Source organism: Podarcis melisellensis (genome assembly GCF_964234715.1).
Source record: "Podarcis melisellensis genome assembly, chromosome: 4".
Taxonomy (NCBI): Eukaryota; Metazoa; Chordata; class Lepidosauria; order Squamata; family Lacertidae; genus Podarcis; species Podarcis melisellensis.
Window position 1 is genome coordinate 7,907,036 of NC_138531.1, and position 22,704 is coordinate 7,929,739.

The 22,704-nt window shown below is 42.9% G+C and overlaps 1 protein-coding gene across 1 annotated transcript in view; it reads left to right on the forward strand.

The window, feature by feature from the left end:
* The window catches only part of LOC309367739 (uncharacterized protein), a 177,185-nt gene that overhangs the window by 119,881 nt on the left and 34,600 nt on the right, over positions 1 to 22,704 (forward strand). Inside the window, exon 5 of the mRNA XM_081907353.1 lies at positions 16,274 to 16,419. Within this exon, the coding sequence (XP_081763479.1) occupies positions 16,274 to 16,419 (146 nt within the window). The remainder of the gene's footprint in view (positions 1 to 16,273; positions 16,420 to 22,704) is intronic.

Consider the following 22,704-nt stretch of genomic DNA (forward strand, 5'->3'; position numbering starts at 1 on the left):
CCCCACATGGGAAGAAAAAAAACAGAGTGAAGGTTTCAGCACAGCACTCAACAATGACAACATTTTTGGTGTCATATTTAGTCAGCTAACACCATTTTAAATGCAAACTTCAATGTGTATTTCACTGAGTAACTGATGGGTGAATGTGCAACCTTTGGACAATAACAGAGTCTGGCTCTCTTTAGTCATCTTTATGAATGTGTGAAGAGGTGCTCATGGACAAGGATGTGTCAGTCCGAAGTCTCATGCATGATTCGTGCCAGTCTGAAGGGGGGGCTTCATATATATGTGCATGCATGGGGCTCACTTTAGCTGAATGCCAATGTCTACAGGTGTATGAGAGCCCCTTCATAGGTTTGTGCTGAACACCTAAAGAGGCCTTGGTAAGCAGTGCCATGTTAAGGTGATCTAGCCAGATTTTTCTGAAAACTGCAGCTTTGGGCCAAAAAAAGAGAATGTAAGTAATCCACTAGACGTGTATTTGTCATAATATAACTATTTCCCTACAGCAGTAAAAAGACATAAGGTTTAGCCGAATATCCATAATTCCCATGGGGTATGATTATCTACTGACAACCATCCTCTAGATTTACCATGCTGCTATCATAAAAAGTCTGCATTGTGCAAGATAATGGAGCTTAATTTTCTAAGAGATAAAGTCAGTTTGACACCAGTTTCAGTGTGTTGGCATTGTGTGGCAATGTAATCATTTGACTATTGGACAGCCAATAGGAAGTCTCACCCCAGTGGTTCAGTGGTAAAGCTTAGACGATACAATCAATGTAATCTGAGGGCACATTAAAATGGAAATTTGGAACAACAGAAAGCTTACGTTTAGTGCCTGTTCTCCAGCATGTTGAGAGAGCCATCTCTGTTTCCAAAAGGAATAGGCACTTGGTTGTGGCCAAAGATACTGCCACAACTTTTCAGATCACACATTTTAACTGATTGATTGTTTAGGAGGAGGGGAGGTAGACAGGGTGTGTTTTATGATTTATTGTTGATATCTCCTAACACGTCACAAATGAAAATATGGACAGCATTGTATGCATGTGCCACGTTGATAGTCCTGCAAAGAATCACTGCCTGAATACTCTCCTAGCATCTTGCTTAGTTCAGGGCTAGAACAATGCTTTGTGTGCCAAAGGTTCCAAGTGCAATCTCTGTAGAGGGCTAAGAAACACCCTTGTGGAGCAAGCCACTGCCAGTACTCAGATCACTGAAGTAGATTGACAAATTGTCTGAGTTTGATAAAGCTTCCTCTGTCCTTATATTTAACTCTCGTCTTGACTTGATTCTTCACTGTACTCCATGTATATGCAAATAAAACTATCAGCTCCTTTATTGCATTCATTCATCTCATGGAGGCTCTTGTCTCCGAAAGCTTGTGCCAATGTAACCCACTTAAGGTGCCACAACACTCTTTGTTTCCCTCAGCAGGTTGTGACAAGCCGAAATAATATTAACCTTATTGAGAAATGGTGCTAACCATGGAAAACAGCAGTGCTTTCATGTTCCCCCTCAATATTTCATAAAGCGCATCTCATAACATGCTCAAAGTTTGCTGTTACAGTGAAATGTGAAATTAAATACATGCTGATGTTTGCCACAAAGTAGAAACCGTGCGGCATTTCCTATAGGCAGGCGAGGGAATAGTTGTGGGGAATCTGATACTGTTTTGCAGTAACTGTTATGACATTGATGTAATTTTAATGGCACTTGGTTTTAATTATAAATATGCTGCATGACTTGGAGCCACCCAATGAGAAAAGCTGGCAAGCTCAGCCTTGGTTTTTCCACCTTGCATGGGAAGAATGATCCAGATCATTAAATTTAAATGGCCCAAAGCAGGCCACTTGTTTGCTCATTTGGCATCCCTGCTTGCAAATGGAGCTTTGCGTGATGATGGCTTCTCGTTGCATTGTCATGTGCTGTACTTGGAATGCGCCAGCCCTCAAGAAAAGTGGATTAGTTAAAGCGGCCTGTTGCTTGTGGAGGCCCAGCAAGCAGAATACTCCTGTTTGGACAAAAGACAAGGGAGATGCCCTTGAACATGGGTAATTCACAACTGCTGGGTTAACTTTCTAAAATATGGGCAATGATACAAGTTGGCAAGAAAGGAAGAACATGAGAAAGGTGACAGTGTTCAGACGGTGCACGGTTTTGCATTGGCCAAGGAATCTTCCTTCCCCTTCCTTTGTCTGTAGCTAAATCTGCAGTGCAATTGAGTTTTTGCTCTTTGTTTTATATCCTTGACCTTCTTTGCCTATGGCTAAAGATAGAGGTTGTTGGCACAGAATGTCGGTATATTTATATCAGCTGCTTTCCCTAAACAATTTTGCTTCCCCAGTAGCAATTATTACTGGTGAATAGCAATGCAGCTGCAGTTAAAAGTTGTATCAACATTTTCCTTTAAAACAGAAAAAGAAATTCTGTGGAGTATCTATGGAGCTGTATAAAGTAATGAGAGACAGCAAAATAAATGGGCCAGCATGTTAATTATGTTTGCCGCACTGCTTCCCCACAAAAAAGCTCCTGCAGTATTTTTAAACGGTGCTTGTAAAACACACAGGTTCCCTCTTTTAAGAGTCACACCTGTGTTTTAAGCCAAGCAAATATGTGTCTGCGCGCACATGCAGCAGTGTGGTTTTTTTTTGTGTGGCAATACAGTTGTGATGCTTTTGAGTGAAGGAAACAGAATGGAGCAGGGCATTGCTTGAATTACAGAACTGAGCCACTGCACATGACTCTTAGTGGGCTAGCGCTTTCGTTGCATGTTTTTATGGGAAACATCTTATGTGTCTCAGACATAGAATCATAGAACTGTAGAGTTGGAAGGGACCCTGAGGATCATCTAGTCCAACCCCTTTGCAAGGCAGGAATAATCAGCTGTCCCATACAGGGATCAAACCTGCAACATGGCGGTTATCAGTACCACGACTCACTTTGACAGAGTGGGGGACAATACTCAGTTTGGTAGCTTAAGTGCCAATCAGGGCAGAACTGGAATTAGGACCTCTTGTGTAATTCAGGGCTCATCCACACTTCCCTCTGCTTTCCCTGCTACTTTCCCCTGGGAAAACCCACTGGAAACCTGAATTGCTGTTTGCTCCGATTGAGCACTAAAGAGCACTTTCCCCAGGGGGAAGCAGAGGGAGAAGAGGAAGTATGGATAAGCCCTAAGGCTATCTAGTAAAGAAAAGATGGAGGTTTTATTTTAAAGAAAGACTTGTCTCTTCAAAGCAGAACTCTTAGTTCCTACACCAGCTCTAATCCTAAACACATCGTTTGCTTTTATTTCCTAAGGATACATTATCTTGATATGGAATGCTTTCAAATATATTTGTGATTTTTAAAATAGGATGAAAGATAATGCATATTGCAAGATAGACAGAAATAGATATGATTTACATATGTAGCTTATAGACAGTTTTCACGAGGCTCCCACCCACCACCCACATGGTGTGACAGGCAGGACTGGGAGCTGGTATGTTCAAGTTATGAAGATGAACATACTACAGATGAAGACCCTTTTGTGACTGACTGCTCCTAAAATCCTACATCTGTCTTCACCCTAAACTATATATTATTTACACCTTCTGCAATGCAGAGAATTATAAAAGCCTTAGCATAATCCCCCCCAAAAGGAACTCTTAAAAGAGCATTTTCTGTTAAGATGAGGCTTGAGTTACAGTCTTGCAGAGCATAATGGGATAATCAGTACAGAGTCTGAATTACCCAGATGTGAGCATTACATTATGAATCCCCAGATCTTAGCAGGGAGAGAGAGCATTTGAAACAGAGAATGGGAAAGTTGGCAGGGAAACAGATAGCAAAAGAATACACGGTCAATGAAGTAAAGATTATCATCAGGACTTCATTTCTTGCAGAGGCTTCAATATGGCTCTAGTCACTCTGTAAGAACATGGTTTATAGGCTGCAATAATGCTTTGAAGCTTTCTACAAGCTATGTAATATATATACACACCTAAATCCCAAAGATGCACCACTGTGTATTTTCCACTTTCTACTTAATCTCAGGAAATTCTAAACCGAGGGGGGGGGGGGAGAGCGCCTGCCTTTTCATCCACTACGGCTGCAATCTTCCATGTAAGAATGACACTCGGAAAGCTCGCATGCAGCAAGATTGTGTAGCACAGCTGTGAGCTGAAAAGACGTCTGGCTTAGAAGAGCAACCAGCAGCCTGATATCACATATGTCCTGTAAGGCGGTACCATTTTGAGCTGCAGGTGGGGAAATGGATGGCTTGAATTCTCTCCCCACTCCCACCCCCCACTAATGCTCTTGATATTCCTGTAGAAGAGTTTGGATTTGATATCCCGCCTTTCACTCCCCTTCAGGAGTCTCAAAGCAGCTAACATTCTCCTTTCCCTTCCTCCCCCACAACAAACACTCTGTGGGGTGAGTGGTGCTGAGAGACTTCAGAGAAGTGTGACTGGCCCAAGGTCACCCAGCAGCTGCATGCGGAGGAGCCGAGACGTGAACCCAGTTACCCAGATTACGAGACTACCGCTCTTAACCACTACACCACACTGGCTCTCAGTGTGTACTGCAACTAGTTTAACAGAAAGGTGATTGATTGACAGTAAAGGGCTAGCGCTCTGCTCAGCCCTTGAAAGTGGACTTTTCGGTAGATCCACTCCATGCTCTCCATGCCACAGATGAGATTAGAAGGGAGAGGGATATTGTGTATTTGCAACATCCCTCTCCTCGCATCAATGGTTACCTGCTAAGCCTGCCTCCTTTCATCACACACTGTTGTATCCTGAAGTATCTTCCTTTGCTTGGGGCAATTTGTTTAACACAGGATTGGGAAAGAATGAAAATTGTAGTCCAGTCACACCTGCAGGGTTACAGGTTCCCCATCCCTTTACCATGATTTATGATTTTGCTATTTATGTATTTCTAAGTGTGGGCTATTTATTTTCTCTGAACTACTTTGAGCACAAATTTGTGAAACATGCAGAATATAAATGAATGGACTAGTTGACAAGCTGTACAAATAAATACCTACCCTGCATGTAAAAAACTGATTTGGGTTCACGTCAGGGAAAGCCCACATCACCAAGCATCTCAGGGCTAAACTACATGTTACTTCAATCACATAGTTTCCCCTCAAGAAATTGCCAGTGTTGCCTTCACCCACTCCTGATCTGGAATAGGACCCTAGTGTGGAGGACAGATGGTTTTGGCCCAGGTCCAGGTGACCTCACTGCACCTGCTATTTGGGTGAGGGAAAACCCACAATTTGGTCCAATTACTTCCATCGGCCAAATAATAAACACAAATAGAGAAATCAGTGTTCCTCCAGTCCAGTGTGCACGATGCCTTAACTTTAATAACAGTGTCTCTGAAAAATCTTATACATCACTTGGGAAGACAGGCGAACAAATATCAGTGTACTGGATGAAGCAAAGATCACCAGTGTTGAAGCAATGATTCTTCAACATCAACTTTGTTGGCCTGGTCATGTTATGCAGATGCCTGATGATCATCTTCCAGAGCAACTACTCTATTGCGAACTTAAAAATGGAAAGCGTAATGCTGGTGGTCAACAAAAGAGTTTTAGAGACTGTCTCAAGGCAAATCTAAAAATATATAGTATAAACACCGACAACTGGGAAACACTGGCCTGCGAGCGTTCCAGTTGGAGAACAGTCTTTACCAAAGGTGTCATGGACTTTGAAGACACTTGAACTCAGAACACAAGGGAGAAACATGCCCAGAGGAAGGCACACTTGGCAAACCCTCACCATGATCAACTCCTGGCTGGAAACCTATGTCCCCACTGTGGTAGGATGTGTGGATCCAGAATTGGCCTCCACAGTCACTTATGGACTCATTGTTAAAACCGTGTTTATGGAAGACAATCTTACTTGGCTACAAGTGATCGCCAAAGAAGAAGAAGAACTTTAATATAGGAAACATCATTGTTGGATTCCAAATTAATCAGTCAAGAAGAACTACAGCTACTCAATTAGATAGTCACCATCAAAGCCATGGATTTGTTGAAGGACCGGGAACTGCATGCTTCTGGGCCAAATCCAGCTAATTTGGGGGTGGGGCAATGCATGATCTCCCCACTTGCAAAAGAATGAAAAGGGGCTATGGAGGGAATAGCAGACTCAGGAGTGCTAGATAGCCATTTTGGAGGATTGGAATTAGGGCCTTGTCCTCCCCGCCGACCTTAGTTTCTTATCAGGAGGTGAGGATGGCCCCATGAACAGGGCTATTAGACAGCATTTAGAGTTAACTAATCTATTCAATTTAAAAGACTATGTACCTTTGTGATAGTTCTGGTGTGAGGCTGTAGCTTATAACCATTGATCAGCTGGGGTAACTTAACCCCTGTATTTTAAAAAAAAGACACCTCCCCCAGTGTATCGATGCTTCATACCATGACACATTCAAGCATGAAATTTCACCTTTTTTATTTTCTGTAATCTTTTTCTCACCGTCTGGACTGAATATTGTCTTTTAGAGCACTGCCTTGCAAGCCTCCTGCTGATTTCTTACTTTGGCGCTAAAGCCAAAGCAAATGTCAAGCAACCCAAGTCATAAACTTGTAGATGTTGTAATATTTATATACTAATGCTTAGACGATAGGATTCAATTATCGACATTTGGAAGAGACATCCTTTTTGCTGCCACATAATACTACTCTCAAAAAACTGTTAGGTCCGAGAAAGCGGGGGTGGGGGGCATTATGGGTCTGAACTTCATAGTAATTAGTAGTAGCAATTACTATCTTCCCACTCTCCACCTGTGAAAAGTCTCTATAGGGTACATGAATTTGATTAATGTAAAGTTGAGAACATTTGTTCCTTTTTCGGTATACAAAATCACCATCTGTGCAAAGAAGCAAAGACCTCTGTTAACAGATTTAAATCTAGGATGCCAACTTTTTTTTTAATAGGATAGGATTGGAGGGGGGCAATTGCCCCCGGTGGAGTATACAGGGTTCTGGGGGCGGGGAAGAGTGGGCGGGGCATAGATCCAATAAATCACATGGTAGAAAGGGTTAAACGGCCATTCATTTAGCACACTCAACGAGTGACCATCTGTGGCTGGTGGGCTCCATTCAGCATTCTGGGTGACAGGTGGTCCCGGCCTGGTTTCTATCTTGTCATATGAACAATTACCCACTTCTCTTTTCTAATATGGTGCAAGTACTTAGAGCTCTGTCACATTTCCTTCCATCGGAATAATTGCATTTGCCAAGCTTTTTACTACACTTCTCCATTCTATTTCCCAAAGTGTGCGTCTGGGAAATCAAGCGGAAACAGAAATGTTATTATTGGTAAACCATTATAATACTGACACCATGTAAAAAGAAGCTGCTCTGAATAGCAGGGTGATGTCGCTGGAAGTCGAAGGGGTGGGGAACTGAGATGCTGCCTGAGGCGCCAGCCTGACAGAAAATGAAACAGTTTAAACCACAGCCCTAATTCTACCAAGTTCATTCAGAGTCCCACATGAAATGAACCAGAGGGTGAGTGTTACTATTCAAAAGATGAAAATCCATCAAGTTTGAGAAAGGAGGTGGAACATTCCTCTTAGACATGGGTAGGCAAACTAAGGCCCAGGGGCCGGATCCGGCCCAATCGCCTTCTAAATCCGGCCCACGGATGGTCCAGAAATCAGCATGTTTTTACATGAGTAGAATATGTCTTTTTATTTAAAATGCATCTCTGGGTTATTTGTGGGGTCTGCCTGGTGTTTTTACATGAGTAGAATGTGTGCTTTTATTTAAAATGCATCTCTGGGTTATTTGTGGGGCATAGGAATTCGTTCATTATTATTTTTTTCAAAATATAGTCCGGCCCCCCACAAGGTCTGAGGGACTGTGGACTAGCCCCCTGCTGAAAAAGTTTGCTGACTCCTGCGTCTTAGTTTAGGCTCCTGGATTGTGCGTGTGTGTGTGTGTGTAATGGGGAGGGGGGGCAGTGGAAATGAATGTCCCTTTTGCTAATCTTGGAGCTTCATTTCAGAAGGTGGAGGAGGAACATTTCTGCTTCCCCCATTGGTTCTCTTGCATGGTGGCTGGGCCACCAAGGGTCAGGAAACACCGTGCAGGACATATCCCCAGACAGCTGTGCTGGCCCCAAGTGAAGAACTTTACTTTCCCGCATGAAATAAATGGTAGCCACAGGCTTACATGAGGATATTTAGACTTGTAAGACAAGCACTTAGGCTGAACATGTCCCCTGCCAGTGGCATATCGTAACTATTTAGCTCTATCCCCAGTATATTTTATCTTATTGCTATGGCTAGTGGTTAATACAAATGAAGTTTCTTATAGGGTTGCCATATTTCAAAAAGTAAAAACCAGAAAACCCCAAAAGTTCTTGAGCTTTTTGGGAAGACCTTGAAATTGTTGAGCTTTTCTTTAGAAAAACGCCAAAAAATGTGATTTTTCAATGGACTTGTCTAAGATCCAGGGCAAAGTAGACGTATGGCAGCCCTAGTTCCCTGCTCCCATGAAGCTTACAGTCTGAAAGTGTTTTAAATACACATCTGTATTTAAATATTTGCCCCCTGCAGACTTTTCAGCTGTGGAAGTTGAGAAGTTAATGTAGTATCAACCTAACAAGTTAAGCGTTGAGATCTAGAGCTGGTACTGAGAATGAAGCCCTAAGTACTTCTAAGTAACTCATTAAGGACCTCAACACTATTCTCCGCAAGGCTGCTATGCTGACAGAAAACCTGTTTCTGTTACTGAGGTTTATGTTATTTAGTAGAATTTTAAAGTATTTAATAGATGGCATTTCTTAATACAAACATTTGACATCAGCATTTGCTGTCTGTTGCTAATTTTAGGGTAAATGTGTTTAAAATGGGTTGTTGTTCAGTGATAGAACACATGATTTGCATGAAAAGGGTTCCAGGTTTAATCTGCAGATAGGACAGGGAAAGACTTGCAGTCTGAAATCCTACGAGTCACCGCCAGTATGAGCTAGATGGGCCCGTGGTCTGTCTTGATAACAAACAGCTTCCTGTGCTGCACACCAGATATTTCTAAATAAAACAACAATATAATACTTATACCCCGCTCATCTGGATGGGTTTCCCCAGTCACTCTGGATGACTGCCAACAAGAGATTAAAAACACATTAAAACACCAGTCATTAAAAACTTCTCTAAACAGGGGTGCCTTCAGATGTCTTCTAAACATCAGTTGTTTATTTCTTTGACATCTGATGGGAGGGCATTCCACAGGGCGGGTGCCACTACCGAGAAGGCCCTCTGCCTGGTTCCCTGTAACTTGGCCTCTCGCAATGAGGGAACCGCCAGAAGGCCCTCAATGCTGGACCTCAATGTCCGGGCAGAATGATGGGGGTGGAGACGCTCCTTCGGGCATACTGGACTGAAGCCATTTAGGGCCTTAAAAGTCAGCACCAACACTTTGAATTGTACTCAGAAATGTACTGGGAGCCAATGTAGGTCTTATGTGGTCTCGGCGGACGCTCCCAGTCACCAGTCTAGCGGCCACATTCTGGATTAGTTGTAGTTTCCAAGTCACCTTCAAAGGTAGCCCCACGTAGAGCGCATTGCAGTAGTCCAAGCGGGAGATAACTAGAGCAAGCACCACTCAGGCAAGACAGTCCTGGGCAGGTAGGGTTTCAGCCTGCATACCAGATGGAGCTGGTAGACAGCTGCCCTGGACACAGAATTGACCTGGGCCTCCATGGACAGCTGCGAGTCCGAAATGACTCCCAGGCTGCGTACCTGGTCTTTCAGGGGCACAGTTACCCCATTCAGGACCAAGGAGTCCCCCACACTCACCCGCCCCTATCTCCCCAAAACAGTACTTCTGTCTTGCCAGGATTCAACCCCAGTCTGTTAGAACCTGCTGTTAGTCTGCAAATTTCTAGGTGACCCCTGTAATCATGGCAGATTTCTTATTGTCCTCTTTTATTATTTGATTTGAACACCAATTCAGGGAAATGACTTTTATTTTTAGTTTAGCTGGAGGCAATGTATGCTAATTGTAGGAGCAATCAACTGGGAGACGAATACCTATTTAATTTTTGCTAGTGTGTTACTATGGAACCTAGTTTAAGGGGGCAATACTATGGCAAGATCTGCTGGCATGAGCAGCTTAGGGCACAACAAATCTCCAGCTCAGGTGACCCATTCCAAGCTCAGCCAGCATTGAGTCCACACCCCCAGCTCAAAACGGCAGCTCACAGAAAGCCCCCCAAAAGTGGTGTTCCAGGGTAACTGGGGGTGGGGGAAAGTTTAGATAGATTCAAACATGTTTAGTTCAATCACGTGATCTGGCAACCACATAAAACACTATTTTAAAAGCTTTCTTTCTTTCTACCAGGTTTAAGGAGAGAAGTAGGAGGAGCCCCACAGCAAAACCTTGGAACCTGGTGTTCTGGTATCAAGTTAAAACCCATATTTAAGCTAGTGTTGTGCCTATGTTCTGCCAAGCGATCGCATCATGGTGAAATGTTGAGGTTGTGCACCCAAAACATCAGAGCTGTCTTTCCTATTGGGCTTCCTGGCGCGTTGCGCTAGGGTGCTGGCCTCTCAGGGGCACCCCAGCAAGTGGGGGAGCTGTGTGGCTTTGCCAGCGGCCTCCCCTTTCCTTGCACGCACACCAGCTGTGCCCCGCCAAGCCAGTGGGATATTGGTCCTCTTGCGAAAACACCATGCAGTCCTTTTGCTGTGCGGTTGTGCAATCACTTAGGGTGTCCCTGAAGACAGCAGCAAACATTTCCTTATCTCATTTCTCAGCTCAGTTCTGCAATTTGAACCATTATGCTTCCCATTTTGAAGAAGAACCAATGTATGCATATCACTCAAGGGCAACAGTCTTCATTACTTTCCCCTTGATGACTGAAAGTGTTAACCAGCTCTACTGAAAAGCAGTGTGTGTGCCCCAAGATGATGTGGACATCCTATTTGGGCTTGATGGCCTAGTAAAAAAATGTGAGCCAACTCTTGAAGTTGCAGTTTTCAAATCATGAACATGGATGTGTAAATCAGACCATATGCTATGAGAAACGTTCCTAGCAGAGGTAATGATTAAGCTGAGGACTGAGATTAAAGGTACATCTATCTCAAAGGTGAATCCGCTGGGATAATTGAAATTTCGGCACAATTTAAATATGGATGCTGAGCACATTATCCATGTGAATTACCATGTACCAGCCATTTAATTTAAATTGGATCTTCTTGCTTGTGTGTGCCATATTAGGATGCCAGTATAGTTCCTGCCCAGGCCAGAGCCCTGGCATGCTAACAAGCCATATGCAAGGTAGGCCATCTGGATGAGTGCAGAAGGTCTTATCTATCACTTGTTTTTTATTACTGGAGTTCAGGCATGAATGCCAATGCTTTTGTTAGGCAGACTGACACCCCCCCCCCCATGCACAAAAAGGAAGGTACCAACAGACTCAGGAGCTGTGAGCATACTCAGTGGCCATGAAATAGTCAAACTCTGCTAGCAGGTGTGGAGGAAGGAGTAATGGAAAACTATGTGAGAGGAGGACTGAAATGGAGTATGTTGGCAGAGGGCATGGCTGACTCTCCAAAATGAGCCGTGAACTCCACAGGCAACAGGCTGTTGCAGATCCCATTTGTTGGTCTGTACCAGGAGTAGGCAATGTGGTGCTCCTCCAAATGTTGTTAGACTACAACTCCCATCATTTGTCCCCACTGGCCATTATGGCTGGTGCTAATGGGTGCCACATTGCAGCCATCTGGTCTATACTGTGAATGCCCATTGCTTTGCATTATGTGGCAATATGAGCCCTGCCCTTTGGATGAATCAGACCAAAAGTCCATGAAATCCAGCATGGTGTCAGCCAATGCCTCTGGGGAGTTCAGAAGCAGGACTTGCAAGGCAACCCAAACTTCTGCCGGTTTGTCCTCCCATCTAGTATTCTGATCTGCCTTTGAATGTGTAGGTTCCACTTAGCCATCACAGCTAATAGCTGTTGACAGAGCTCGGCGTATGTATGCATTATGGATTTTTCTTTTCTGCACCCCAAAGATTACCTCAACTTTTCAAAGAAGTGAAATAAAGAATGACAACCTTGATTATCTAGCAAAAACATAATTGTATTATATTATGTGAGAAGTGTTTGGAGATGGTGTACAAGATAAACAGTAAGACTGAAGGGTAATTACCACATTATTATTCTGGCAGATGTGTGTATGCCCAACCCTGGCAAGGTTTGGTCCCAAAGGAATCTTTCAAATTCTCTGGGAGCTGAATTTATGGCAGCCTGATTGATTGCTTATCCTGTTGAAATTATAGCAGGATGCTTTCTTTCTTTCTTTCTTTCTTTAGCTATGATCTGTCCATTGAACGGCGCTGTTCATTAACAGGGTGACATGCCGATTCCACATTCCTTTGCGTTTTCGCAAAATGTCACAACTGTTAACAATATTTAACAACTGTGGCAGAGTGAGGAATGAGAGAAAGCTGGGCACTTCAGAAGAACCGAGGCACTGAATGTGGATGGTAGGCAGGGAACAGGGGGGAAAGGAGTTTCTCAAGCTTCTGGTTCAGGAAGCACCCAGTTTGGCCAAATGGATATTGGTGGCGCACTTCACTCTTGCAGTTGAGGAGCTGGCTGATCAGATATGTACCTTGTGGTTGGAAAGAGACAAGATGAAAGCAGCAGCTGCTGCTGCTGTAAAGACCACACAAATTCCAGGTATATACACACCACTGCTTCAGCCAATCACAGTTCCCTAATACTTGAGCAATACTTGTGTCTTCAGATACCTCTTCATTGTATTTCCATCTTACATGTTTAGACTTACAAAATCTTAGATGTACTCCGAAATAATTGTGCGAAGCAGCCATTTACATGGTCGCTCATCTACATTTATTAGTGGTTGACTGATGCCTTTCTGTTGTTTTCCTCACTTCTCCCTGTTAGGTCCCCCTCTACATACCGCTCATCATTTCTTTTTGATGCATCTGCAGAGGGCACTCCTGCCAGCAGGACTCCTAGCCAGCACCCGAAAAAGGAAGGTTCAGTGTCCTTGTTTTACCTGCAGGCACTTTCCTTCAAGTGACAGCCAAAAGACAGAGCCTTGGGGGTGTCATCTGTTGTTTGGCTATTAGTTACGGGCTGCAGCAGAAGAGATGGTAGGAGGTTAGAAGGCCAGACTTTTGTAGAATCCCCAAATCGACGTTATAATAAAGGTCCTTCCACATAATAGATGTTTTTTGTTTGATTTGCTTTCTAACACCAGGTGTTTTACTTAGCACTGTCTCTGCACGAAGTCCGTAACTGAAAGCAGAGGCCCAGGGAATGCTGGACACAGTATCAAAATGGGACAGAAGACTTTGATTGTGTTTCGCAAGCTTTTAAGAATGTAAGAAATGCCCTTCTGCAACCTTCTGCCTGTGTGGCACGTTTTGCTGACGGCACAAGATGTCACCCCCTCCCCATTGCACATACAGAGCCCACTTCAATGGTAGCAACAGGATTAGGTTTAAAAAAAAAAAGGACCCTTGGATGGTTAAGTCCAGTCAAAGGCAACTAACTATGGGGTTGTGGCGCTCATCTCGCTTTCAGGCCGAAGAAACCGGCATTTGTCCACAGACAGCTTTCCGAGTCATGTGGCCAGCATGACTAAACCACTTCCGGAGTAATAGAACACAGTAATGGAAGCCAGAGCACACGGAAACATCATTTAGCTTCCTGCCACAGCGGTGCCTGTTTATCTACTTGCACTGGTGTGCTTTCGAACTGCTGGGTTGGCAGGAGCTGGGACAGAGCAATGGGATCAACAGGATTAATGGCCCCCACTGCACCTGATTGCAGTGGAGTAGTCATTGGGGTGGAGGATAGGCCACTGGCACACATAGCTCTGTCCTTCAAAAGAAGCGTTGCAGCCAGGGGAATCAGAAAAGGTGGGAGGCTGCATCTATTGCCCCTGGCATCTGTGACCTGATGCACCCCCTGTTGTAGTCCCGTGCTGCCCAACCATGGCAGAGCTCAATGGCAGGAGAGGCCAGCCAACCAGCAAAGAAAGGCTCAGGGGGGTACTTGCCTGGAGGCAAAGTCGGTATGCAAGGTTCAGTCCAGTCTTAAGGTCATGAGTATCTCAGTTCACATAGTCAGATGGTCTGGGGGTCAAGGAAGCCAAGAGTCCAAGGTCACAAGAAACAGCAAGATCTAGCCAGGAACAACAAATGTTGTTTCCAGCAACTGACTGAGGCTGGAAACCCAGCTTAAGAAAGCTGGAGCCAGCTGGTTCACATCAGGACCAAGAAGGCTGATCAGCAACAGGTGGAGTCACACCGCCTTCTGCTTCTTCAGGCTGCTGCTCAGCAGGTGAAGCCAATTCCTGGCCCATGAAACTCCCCTGATTCTGCCAAATGGCAGACCAAACACCCATCAAGTCAAACACCCTGTTTCCTGTAGTGGTGAGCCACTTGCCTCCAAAAGGCTCAGAATAATAATAATAATAATAATAATAATAATAATAATAATAATAATAATAATTTATTATTTATACCCCGCCCATCTGGCTGGGCCTCCCCAGCCACTCTGGGCGGCTTCCATAAAAACCAAAAATACAGTAAAATATCACACGTTAAAAACTTCCCTGAACAGGGCTGCCTTAAGATGTCTTCTGAATGTCAAGTAGTTGTTTATCGCTTTGACATCTGCTGGAAGGGCGTTCCACAGGGCGGGTGCCACTACCGAGAAGGCCCTCTGCCTGGTTCCCTGTAGCTTTGCTTCTCGCAATGAGGGAACCGCCAGAAGGCCCTCGGCGCTGGACCTCAGCGTCCGGGCAGAATGATTGGGGTGGAGACGCTCCTTCAGGTATACTGGACCGAGCCCGTTTAGGGCTTTAAAGGTCAACACCAACACTTTGAATTGTGCTCGGAAACATACTGGGAGCCAATGTAGGTCTTTCAAGACCGTTGTTATATGGTCTCGGCGGCCGCTCCCAGTCACCAGTCTAGCTGCCACATTCTGGATTAATTGTAGTTTCCAAGTCACCTTCAAAGGTAGCCCCACGTAGAGTGCATTGCAGTAGTCCAAGCGGGAGATAACCAGAGCATGCACCACTCTGGCGAGACAGTCCGCAGGCAGATAGGGTCTCAGCCTACGTACCAGATGGAGCTGGTAAACAGCTGCCCTGGACACAGATTTGACCTGTGCTTCCATGGACAGCTGTGAGTCCAAAATGACTCCCAGGCTGCGCACCTGGTCCTTCAGGGGCACAGTTACCCCATTCAGGACCAGGGAATCCTCCACACCTGCCCGCCTCCTGTCCCCAAAAACAGTACTTCTGTCTTGTCAGGATTCAACCTCAATCTGTTAGCCGCCATCCATCCTCCAACCGCCTCCAGACACTCACACAGGACCTTCACTGCCCTCACTGGTTCTGATTTAAAAGAGAGGTAGAGCTGAGTATCATCCGCATATTGATGAACACCCAGCCCAAACCAAGCAAGGCAGATAGCAAAAGTCCTTCCCTGATGGTATATGGCCAGATATACTGCCTTTGTCTACACAAGTCCCCCTTAGGTTAACTATTATGTTTAATTGCTATTTGTGGCAAAAGGGTGCTATGTGAAAGCTGTAGCATTATCACTGAACACTTTTAGACTCCACAGTGTTCTTTCTCAGGGAAGTATAAATGCTTTGGCCGTAAAGTGTGGCTTCTCCCTCTCACTGCCTCCTATACTGAGCCCACGCAATAAGTCAGTTTTGGGAACTAAATTTCTCACTTCCAACAGATGTGTGGAAAGAGTGGCATTTGTAGGAACAGGTCTTGCCAGAAAGTAGGACCAAGGTGTTGGCCTCCTACTGCCTTCTCAGACTGTCTCTATGGGGACAAGTGATGACCACTGAGTGGTAACCATTTAGCCAATCTTCAGATGCTCACTTTTTCTAAACCTTTTCTATTTCAGGAGAACTGACACTTAGTTTCATAATTAAATATGGATTGCAACTGTGCCTGTCTTGATCTCTTGTGCTCATTAGATGTTAATCATAAGAGAAGTGAATGTCTTCTCCTTCCACCGGGTTTTGTACAAGGTGAGGTCAAGTACTACAGTGTTTTGAAGGACAGTCATTGATCTTTGCCCATCATAACCGCACTCCTGGCTTGCAAGCAGCTTGCATGATTGACAGGGGTATCTGATCCAGACTGACCTGGTCCCTAGTGAGAATGCACCAGAAAGGGCCTCGTGGAGGAAATGATGTGACATATTGTACATTGAAAGAACCATCTGCTGACAACCTTTGTTGCCTTTCAGATGCATACCAGCATTTCACTGGGGACTTCTGTTGAATGGTCCTTTCGCAGAGGTCAGGAAAGAGCTCCGATCTCCGATGATGATCTTTTAAAAGTAATGTGCCCCCAAGTGCCTGAACGTGTAGAGGCAGCTGCAGGGAAACAAAGGTAAGGATTGGGTTTCTTCTTCTTCTTACCCAACTACAATTGCAGAATAAAAAAAAAAAACTTAAAATATTACAGCACACCCAGATCTTTTAAATATTTCCAGCATGTTATTGGTGCATTATAATTTCTTTATTACAAGGATCCTCATTTGATGGTCCCATGCGCAGTCCTAGTCCTAGAATTTTATTTGCAAGCCCTGCCCATTGATTTAACCCAGCAAATATTTAATCCCATAAACCTTTGAGTCCACACCCAAACACCAAAAGGTTCAAAATGTTTGATCTTTAAACATGGTAAGCATCTAGTAAAGACATTTTTTGGCCCAGGTGTTTCCTGACTCTTAAAGATTGGTCCTTGTTGTGTTTATCTTTAAAAGAAAGATTGCCCCACGCTGTCCCTGAATTCTAGTTTTTAATCACATTTTTATTGGCTTTTATGTTATAGATCGGTTTTTATGATACTATTTTATTTTTCATGTTGTATTCTCCTTAGAGATTTTATATACAAAATATTAAGCCATTTATAAAAGCTTTTAAATAAAATAAAATGTGTGTAAGACAGAATACATGTTTTAATGTCATCTTTCTCTGAGTTTTGTATGACATTCCTCAACAGAGAGCCACACTTTCTCAATTACACAGATTTATATTGTGAGGACTGATAATCTCTGAACACTATCTGGAAAACAGATCACCTCTTTCAAAATTATAGTTAGTTTGGTTTTTGTTATAAGACAAGCCAAATTCAGCAGTCAGAATAAATTATGTAACTGACAATAGTATATTAGACTTTATTTCCTTGCTTTCTTTTGCATAAAATGGAATCTTTTGTCAGAAATTGCAGTGGTGGAGAGAAGGGAGATATCTGACTCCTCAAGTATTGGTGGACCTTAGGCTGTGATAGTAGACGTTGGCTCAGTACAGGGGCAGACCATGGTGTAGATTGGTGGGCGACATGCGGCACCATTGTGAAAGCTTCTGCACTGGCTGCCCATATACTATTGAGCCAGGTTCAGGAGCCTTATATTAATTTACAAATCCCTGAACAACTTGTGTCACCTTCGGGATTGCCAGAACTCTTATATCTCAGGTTAGTCATCGGCAGGAGTGTCATTGGTTGTCCCCTGAGCTGGTGATGTCGAGGTTCATTTGACATGGATATGAAACTGGGTCTTTAGTCTAGTCAGCCTTGACCTGCAGCGTGTTCTTCCAATAGAGATTCAGGAGTCATATTCTATTTTAACCTTCAAATGTTTGCTGAAAACTGTCCGGCTTATGCAGATGATTAGGAGAATATTTTTTGGAACAGTTAGCTGATGAGCTCTGATTTTAACTTTTATGTGGTTTTTATTGTGTGTATGCATTTTTGTATGGAATTGCTTTGATTTTTAAAATGAAATTGTGGTACACAAGTATTTTTATAAATGAAAGAAACTGTTAAAACTGTGTGAGGGGTAAAGGCAGATGAAAGGAGAAGACCCTAAGCAAAGAAAAACCTCAGAAATATTGTCAGAAAAATATCTCAGAAGAAGTTTTGGCTCAGCTCTACTGGTCTTTGTTTATTATATACACACTGTCAATGGTTTTCTACATGTTCGGCTTGAGTAGGAACATCTTGCTTTACTTTACATTTCTTGTATGAGATGGCATGTCTGCAAATTTCACTTTCATGTGAAATGTCAGTAGCAAGTCTGGAATAGGCAAGGGGGAAATGTCTCACAATGACCCTCATCACCACCTAAAGTAATGGGTGAATCATTGCTAAGTTCAGGCACAAGGAGACTTAAAGGTCATTTTTTTAGGTGTAACGGAATTGGCAAACATAGAAATAGCTTGGGGGGGGAAATACCTAATTCTTTTCTCTCAAAAGGCAAACCTCACCTTTATGCCTCTTCCAGTGTGGCTAACAGAGTGTTTGCTGTACAATATAAAACATCTGCACTGTTATGCTGCTATGGGGAATTGTTAAAAGTTGCTGAAGCAAAAGGAATAATACACTTGAATACTAAACGCTGCTGGAGAACTGCAGGGCATGCAAACAACCCAGATTGACAACTATGGTGTTTATCAGAATGCTCACTAACCTGAGTTACCCTGGTCTTCATTACTGCTATTGGAAGAAGAAGAAAAACCTTAAAAGATTTTTTTTTTAAAGAAAGGGTTATTACAGAAAGTGAACCTTAATTGGAACTTAATCTCCATAATTATGCATAATTATCCATGTTTATGATTCCTACAATGAGCATGCAAGGTGTGTTTTTTCTTTTCTTTCCCCCGTTAGCAGGAAGACAAAATGACTTAAGACTCGCCGGAATCATTGGGTAATATGATCGTATTCACTTCAGTGAGTTTATGAAGCTGTATAGTTTTAGAATTAAATTAGAAACGGCATGTCTTCTTAGCACTTGGCCTTTGACTTCTCCAAAGAACATGAAAAGAATGACGGAGCAGACAAAGATTTTGTTCGGGTTTTTTTGCTTTTTGTAACGTTGACCAGAAATTGAAAGTATTTACATCCTCTGCATGCTTCGGCGTTCTTTCCTGACCTGCCTCTTTCAAAATGGTTGGGTGGACAAGAACTGTTCAGGTAATCTCTTTACTCTTCAAATGTTGGCACGATAGAATCCTCTTCAGCTCCCACTTGGCTCTGCATAAAACATTAACAACAACTCAAAACTACCAACACTAAGCGCATGACAATTGCTTTACCAGAACAGTCCTGAGGTTCACCTTGTTTAGGGTTTTGTCTCTCAGAGGTGCAGTTAGGTTATTTTAGACTCTGGATTTAATCTTCCCGGGCTGTGCGTGTTGCTTTTTAGAAGATAATGTGCATTTCTTTACTTATTCAAAATGTGTTAAGCCAGCTGTACTGAGTTTAGGGGCTGCTCATTCTTCTGAATGAAGCCTGGACTTCTGCCCCAAAGGCACCTTCCTGAGGCACCTCTGCTCTCCCTTGCAACAGCTAACCCGGCCTTTGGGAAGCTCATAAGCAGAGCCTGAAGTTCACTCTGTTTGTCGATTGCTCACCCCCAGCACTGGGTACTCACTGTATACTGTTCTGAACCATTGTGACTAATAGTCAGCAGCTAGTGAGACTTCTCTGGGAAATAACTATGTTGCCAGGCTTGCCCATACCATTGTTCTCCTTTACAGTGGTACCTCGGGTTACATACGCTTCAGGTTACAGACGCTTCAAGTTACAGACTCCACTAACCCAGAAATAATACCTTGGGTTAAGAACTTTGCTTCAGGATGAGAACAGAAATCGTGTGGTGGCAGCGGGAGGCCCCATTAGCTAAAGTGGTACCTCAGGTTAAGAACAGTTTCAGGTTAAGAACGGACTTCCGGAATGAATTAAGTTATTAAACCGAGGTACCACTGTAAATGTTATTGATAGCCACTATTCACTCTTCATTCCCCTATCTTCTTCTTACCCTTCCTTTGCTGCCTCCCCCATTTGATTGCACATTTATTGAGATACGAAACCATCACTTTGCTTGTTACTCACTAAATCACTATGCTCATTTGTAGTATTCTCTCTCTCTCTCTCTCTCTCTCTCTCTCTCTCTCTCTCTCACACACACACACACACACACACACACACACACACACACACATACACACACACACACACAAGTTCAACTTGTAAAGGCCCAATATATGCAACCTGTACTAAGCATTGTTGAGAGGGATTGTACCTTATCAGACCTTTGTGATGTACGTACTTGCATTTGCACCATTTTGATACCTTGAATTCATGGAAGAGGCAAAGCAGCCATTGTACAATCCTGCTGTCTGATGATACATTTACTTGCGCATTTTCAGTTATCTGCAATTAATTGAAGCATGTACAATTTGCAGGCCACTAAGCCAAACACAGCCTAACAGCCATGTATTGTGGCCTGCTAGGTGCTTGAGCCCTGCAAACCCATCTTTGCGGTCTCAGGCAGCAGTAAAACCAAAAGGTTTATCTTGTCCCTGGACTGAGCTATAAAACGTTTTAAGTGTGTTTTAAGTGCAATATACTATGGGACACTAGGTGGCGATAGTGAGCCTTATGGAAAAGTCAATGTATTTTTAAAAATGCTTTAAAAAAGGCATTTCCAGCATGGTTTTAATATGTGTGTAGATTCCACCCCTTTTGGCTTCCATATAAGGCTTGTGTGCTGCATTTTGCTTGGCGCATTAGCAGTTAGCACTCTGAAGTTTTTTACAGTCAAGCAATGTATAACTTTTATGAAATATTATGGGATTAAGTTGTAATAAACCTGGTATAGGCCTTAAAACAGGCAACCCTAGATCTTATTATGCTACTGTCTTTGAGTCACGCAAAGTTCTTGACCACACAATCTTCTGACTTGCTTGCCTTTTCTTTTCTGAAGAATATTTATGCAATAAATTCAAATCTAGTCCCACATGCATCTTTCAGCCTTTGCACAAACACGGTAAGCCCATGCGCAGCCACAGGCAATTGTGCATGTAGACTACCAGCATCTGGGCCTCTGTCTTACACATCCATGGCCCAAGAAAGGGTCGACGACTATGCAAACAATACATTAATAGAAGCACTTGCTAATGTGTTAGAAGATGCATTATAGATGTGTAGTCAAACGGAATGACAAGTAAAGGATAACAATACAATCTGTTCCTAGTAACCTTATGGCTGCACAGAAGGGAATACTGAGCTGCATGTACCAATATGCTGATGATATTATTAAAACGATTATTCATTCAGCTGAAGGGTAACGAATTGAGACAGGCATGAAAAAGACTTTTACACTTTTGCAAGGTGCAATAAATTCAGACTTCCGTTTCGGTCAGTTAGCCTCCAGATTGTAAAAGATCACAATAGCCTAGGTAGGCTTATGTTGGCAAAGCAGAAGAGTTAAGTTGCTAGAATAGCTTCACTGAACTGAATACATTCAGTTATCTTTCAGGAGAAGCTTTTCGAGAAGTCACTTTATCCTGTCTTGAAATCTTTATCTAGCAAATAAATCCTCTCCCAGGTCAAAATGAAAAGAGGAAAGACCTTTTCTCATGGGCGTTAGGACCAACACCCTGATAACTGCACCCACACCTATACTTTGGGCTTGCCCCTGTTGACAAACTGTCAAACCTTTTTTTTTTTTTTTAATTTTTTAAGTTTTATTACAAACATACAAAATGCCACATACAAAGAGAAAAAGATTATCTAACAAAATACAAAAAAAAACCGAACAATAAGAGAAAAGAATAAAGAAAAGAACAATAAACAAGAGAAAAAAAAGAATAATAAAATTACATACCAATAAACATAATAGAAAAAAGAAAAATTTCCATTCATACCTTTACCAAACAATTGACTTCCATTTACCTCAGCTTTGGATTAAATATTCTACATAGTTCTTCTGCAGTTATTTATATTTTATCTTTACATGTCGTAGGAGTTACGCATCGTCTACTGTTAAATTGCTAATTCCAAGATTATTCTCAAGATATCTTACAAATTTAGTCCAATCCTCTTTCTTTTTAACGGAGTTATCCCGCCTAATATATTGTGTAAGTCTCGCCAATTCCAGGTATTGAAAGAGTTTCACCTGCCACTCTCCCATTGTGGGCGCTTCAGAGGATTTCCATTTTTTTGCTATTAAAATCCTCGCAGCAGCAGTGGCGTATTGAAAAAACGTCTGGTCCGTCTTTTTTATTTCCTCCCCAATCATTCCTAAGAGGAAAGCTTCGGGTCTCTTGGGGAAGTTATACTTCAAAATTTTTTTTAGTTCTTCGTAGATTTGTCCCCAGAAACCCTTCACCTCCTCACAGGTCCACCAAATATGGAGGAAAGTCCCTACTCTGTTTTTACACCTCCAGCAAGTATTATCTGCTGTTCTATACATCCTCCCTATTCTTGCCGGGGTCAGGTACCAACGGTACATCATCTTATCTAGGTTCTCACGTAGAGCCGCGCATGCGGTGAATCTCATGCCTTTCTTCCAGAGAGTTTGCCATTTGTTATATCCTATCTCGTATCCTAAGTCTTTATTCCATTTAATCATTACCTCTTTAACCACCTCCTCCTTATTTTCACTTTCCAATAGTTGCCTGTACATTTTGGAGAGAAGTTTATTGTTGCTCTCTAGTATCTCCACTTGAAATCTAGATTTATTATCTCCCATGCCTAATCTCTTATGTTCACTCCATAATGCATTAATTTGATGCAGGTGGAACCAGTCCTTAATTTTCTCTTTCAATTCTTCCAACGGTCTTAATTTCCACCCTTCTTCTGATTTAGTTAGGAGGTCCTCGTACG